Source organism: Notolepis coatsorum (assembly GCF_963971535.1).
Source record: "Notolepis coatsorum genome assembly, chromosome: 5".
Lineage (NCBI taxonomy): Eukaryota > Metazoa > Chordata > Actinopteri > Aulopiformes > Paralepididae > Notolepis > Notolepis coatsorum.
Window position 1 is genome coordinate 129,346,006 of NC_140169.1, and position 5,190 is coordinate 129,351,195.

The 5,190-nt window shown below is 45.7% G+C and overlaps 1 protein-coding gene across 1 annotated transcript; it reads left to right on the forward strand.

Annotated features, from left to right (window-relative positions):
* Positions 1 to 3,728: 3,728 nt before the first annotated feature.
* Positions 3,729 to 4,736, forward strand: cldn20 (claudin 20; the record flags this gene model as incomplete). Its single annotated transcript, XM_084314255.1, has 1 exon — positions 3,729 to 4,736. The coding sequence occupies one exon, from the start codon at positions 3,729 to 3,731 to the stop codon at positions 4,734 to 4,736; it is 1,008 nt and encodes a 335-aa protein (XP_084170381.1).
* Positions 4,737 to 5,190: the final 454 nt, after the last annotated feature.

A 5,190-nucleotide genomic window follows, 5' to 3' on the forward strand; every position in this document is an offset into this window, starting at 1 on the left:
GGGCACAGAAGCTAAAAGCAGATTTTCCTAATTCAGTGCAAACTCTGGGCACCTTAAGGTCCTGAGTTACCTAACCCTAACCCTTTATTTTAGTCATCTTATTTTATTCTATGCTAAAATTATTGTATTTTTATTATTGGAAGCTACTATAGTCAAGGGACCACAATAAATAGATGTTCACTCTTCTTGCTGTAAAGTACTGAAATAAGTGACAATAAAGGAATCTGAATCTGAATGATATTCATAATGTATATGGTACACTTAAGGAACATACATCTAATCTCTTATCTCACACTTATCCTAAAAGTATAAACTGTGTTGAAGGAATTAATTTGATTTAAGAGGTTAAGAGGTTGTAGAGTTAAGGTGTTAAGACATGTGATGTCATTATGATGTATATTATTCCAGGAAGTAAATCACACGTCTTAACAGATACAAAACATCAGTGGAATTATCTAAATTAAAAGATATAAATATCAAGGCCTGCATATACCTTTCACTCACTAAGGCTTTGATATTTTTCTATTGTTTTTTTATTATCACTTTTCTGAGCTGTATTTATTACTTCCTGGAATAATATACATCATAATGACATCACACATCTTAGTTTATAATATACAGTTTATAATTTTGGGATATGTGTGAGATTATGTGCATATAAATCGCTTTTTATAGAATGTTCCTTTAAACTAAAGCTAAAGATATAAAGAAGTTTATTTGGCATGTGGGTTGGCCAAGATAAGGTTCACAACCTTTTCCTGTGTACTTTATAAACTATGAAGATGGATTCTATAGTATACTGTATACAGCAAAGATACAATAGTAGATACCGGCAGTAAAAGTCTATATAGCTATTTTAGGAAGTATTAGAGGCCCAGCTTGTCTATGTGTCTTGTGTAACAGTAATTAGAAAAGCAGACATAAGCATTTTATGCACAGCTCATGTATCTGAATCTGCATTGTACTGTAAGACATGTTAAGTTTGTCTGCCATTATCTTCTATTTCATCTTTCCGGAGACCACAGACAACAGTACAGTATGGTTTCTCCAGGACAAATTGAACTTGTTCACAAAGGATTTAGAAATTACAGATTTTCAGCCCAAAATCAGTTTAACATGCATGTTTTTCCTGGGTTATGGTCAAAATCACCTATGTGTCAAGACCAAGGCCAAAGCGGGTGTAGAGTCTAAATCATGACCAAGAATGAATTCAATCTTATTCGAGGTGCAACTAGTATAGAGTTTCAGAATTGTTATATAATCAATGCATTTCAGCGGAATATGCATTATACATAAAGAACAGTGTGAGTGTGCATTTTGTAATTTGTCACATTCTCCTATGCAAGTATTTGAACAAAGGTATTCAAGACGAAGACCAAATCAAGCTAGGTCAGTAATGTATCCAAGTCAAAACTTAAAATAAAAAAAGTGAGAACCCTTGAGCCAAAACGATTCTCAACTTGAGTTACCGCAGCCCTGCTCCGTTCTCCTCTCCAGCTAAACATTTCCTGTGTCAACTTGAACTTTGAAGCCCTGAAGGGACCAGGAGGACAAACCCACGGAGCACCCTTATAATAGCCTGTCACGTCCTCTCACATCACACACACACGTCGCCAGTCCCTCGGTACCAGAGAACTGCATTATTAATGCACCTCCTACGGCCCTATTCCACAGTTTGGGAACACAGCGTGTTACACAGTAAATCACACGCATATACAAAACACTACTACACACCGTTGGCAGCCAACCAGAACACAAACAAACACAAGAGTACACAAACAAATGATTATAGAGATGAAAAGTGCTACGTAACAGCCTTTTATTGTATATAATCCAGGGCTTTCATGCTGAAAGTTGGTCTGGTTCATCACAAGCTGCGACGGTCATACCTAAAGGATATGGTTGTTCCTGTGGAGAACGTTTTCTTTTAGTATAGGTCATTAACGAGTGCCAGGATGGATCCTGTAATGAGGAATACTGCTGTGGTAATGACCGCCGCCTGGCATTTCCCCCTCCTTGTTGCTCTCGCTAGGCCCAGGGAGGGAGTCTGCCAGCCTCACTTTCTCTGCATGCCAAAGAGCAGGCCACGGGGGGTTTGCAGCCAATTATGTCCCGTTTAGAAATATTTTCCTCCAGATGAATGTAGTCTCTCCCCTCCCCAACAAGGGAAGCCAAAAGGCAATGGGAGTTTGGACGTACGTGAGGCGGTGTGGTTAGAGTGTGATATGAACGCCTGGGAAGGAGAGCAGGAAATTGATGTTTTATGTTTTATGCTTGTGGTTAATTGCCCCTGTCCGGGCAGGTGGACCATAACAAGCCGCTTTCACGGTGTGGATATATTATAGACAAGAGATTTACAATAAGGATGGAGACGTGACGACACAACAGAAGGGGCCGGGGCGGTTCTGGCTTATCAGTGCGTTGCAGTCGGCAATATAGTTCACGCGGTCATATGAAGGACGCCACCTTCTTTCAGACTGCAATCAAAGAGGGGCACTTCCTCACTGTCACCCGGGTTCCGTTGTAGTCCTCTGATAAGAACTCCCACAAAGCCATTGACATTAATCAATTTCCAAACGCAATGCCATCCAAATGTATTTAATACAAACGCTTTCCCTGCGAAATGTTTCCTGCCAAGAATTTGACGATGATATCAGAATATCAGATTCTGCGTTATTTCTTGCGTTATCATAACACCCTTATTATTACACCATTGTTGTCAGTTGTTTGATAAGAATGCTGCTTTGCGGTCCTTTTGACTGAACTAGTGACCTTCAGGGTGGTAACCGAACCCAAACTCTTGAGCGATGCATTGACAATGGGTCCGTTTTGCGGTATTTCTCTCGACTGCTTCATTCTCCTTCGCGGTCAAAAAGGAGATGCGGTGCATCTTTTATGGCACACGGAAAAGGACAGACTTGTATGTACTGTTGCCACGGAGACGTCGGGGAGGGAGGGCGGTTGAATGGTGTGAAGCTGTGCACCCTATTTTATTTTTTGTTCAGACTGTTCCTTTTCCCTCCTCCATCCCCCAGGAATCACTTGAGGCAGACTGACGCACCATGGCACACTGTCCAAGACACAAAAAAGGTGAGCTTTTATTTATTTTCTTCTTAATGCGAACGGGGAAAAACTATCCGACTTCCAACATGTGCTGAATTGAATGCCCTCATTGTAGATGGTAGATTTCAAGTATTAAGATATTGGTTTATATTATATTATCAAATTCATTGAATTAAGAGGAATGGTTAAATGCACAACTCTTGCATAGTTTTTGTAAAGTGTCAAGGTGCTGTGGAATGATAGCCCACTTTCGGCACAGAGATGCTGCAGCTTTAAATGTACATAACTGAGTCATTCAATGATTACTGTGAACTGGACGGCAGAGTAAATGCAGACAAACAGAAAGCTTACACTCACACGTGGTTGTCCCCTAAAAACAGAGTAAAAAAAAAAGAAGAAAAGAGAGAGAAAAGCGCAGTCTCCCCTCCGAGTCTCCATCACTGGTCCCTGTGCCTCAGCTGTCTGATCGTCACGCTTGCATGCTCAGTTCAATTCTCATTTCGCTCTTTATTGCAGCCCACTGGAGCCTGCACTGAGGAATTATCTGCTGTCAGGACCTGTGCCTGCGAGATAAGGGGGGGACGGCGTGAGCTCGGGCCACCGCAAGGTGAGGTTGCCTGGAAAAGGGGGAAGGGAACGCCGCTTTGGACGAAGGGACCCAAACAATGATGTCCTCTGCCATTCAGATCTTCGCGTTCGTCCTGGCGCTGCTGGGCGTCCTCGGTGCCACGGTGGCCACGCTGTTGCCCAACTGGAAAGTGAGCGCGGACGTGGGCTCCAACATCATGACGGCCATCTCCCAGATGCAGGGGCTGTGGATGGACTGCACCTGGTACAGCACCGGCGTGTTCAGCTGCACCCTGAAGTACTCTGTCCTGTCTCTGCCCGCCTACCTGCAGACCGCCCGGACCACCATGGTGCTGTCCTGCATGATGGCGTCGCTGGGCCTTTGTCTCGCCGCCCTGGGGCTCAAGTGCACCCGCTGGGGAGGCAGCCACCGAGCCAAGGGACACACGGCCATCGCTGCGGGAGGGTGCTTTGTCCTGGCGTCCGTGCTCTGCCTGGTGCCCGCGTCCTGGTTCACCAACGAAGTCATCACCAGCTTCTTGGACGTGAACGTGCCGGAGAGCAATAAATACGAGCCGGGGGGGGCCGTGTACGTGACGTTCATCTCCGCCGGGTTCCTCCTAGCCGGGGGAGTGATCTTTTGTCTGTCGTGTCCCGGGAAAATAGGAGAGGGACAACTGGACGACTACACGTCCTCCACCGATCCGGACAAACTCGTGCAGCAGCAGCTGCGGCAGGACCAGCTGCACCGCGACCAGCTGCATCGCGACCAGCTGCAACGCCAACAGCTGGAGCGAGAGCAGCAGAGCGGCGAGGAGCAGACGCCTCAGGAGCCGGCGAGCCGCGACAGAACGCCACAGCACCGGTCAGACAACAGAACGCCACAGCACCGGCCAGACAACAGAACGCCACAGCACCGGCCAGACAACAGAACGCCACAGCACCGGCCAGACAACAGAACGCCACAGCACCGGCCAGACAACACACACCAAGAGACGCCTTCCAAGGAGAAACTCCACCAGGATCAGGAGCAGCAATACTACTCTCCTTCAAAGCTCCCTCCAAAAGACATCAAGGCAGGCTACAGCATGCAGGACTATGTTTAATCCCCAAACCAGGACTATGGTTAATCCCTAAACCCTGCTCTTGATTGATTGGGTGAAATGTGTACTTTCAGCTGAGGCTTTCTGTCTTTTGTGGGAAGGGGGAGAGGTGCGGGGAGAATTGCCAGAGAGAGGGGGGATGAGGAGGAGGAGGAGGGTAATGACTTTGACAGCCTTATCTCCCGCTCTCATCTGTTCTCTAGCGTTTGAACAAAGCAGGGAAGGCACTTACGAAGTGTTGGAGGAGACAGCTTGTGGGAAACCTCAGGCAAATTTCAAAGCTGCTGCTGTGGGCGAGCATGGTAAGGAGAGAGGTAGCTACCATGAACATGTACGAGCACAGCAAGTGCTGAAAATCCATTTATAAGTTCCTTTCAAACTGCCATGATGGCTTCCCAACCAAAGGTCAGAATAAAAAAAAAAGAAGAAAAAGTGATCATGCTCCTATGAAATATAA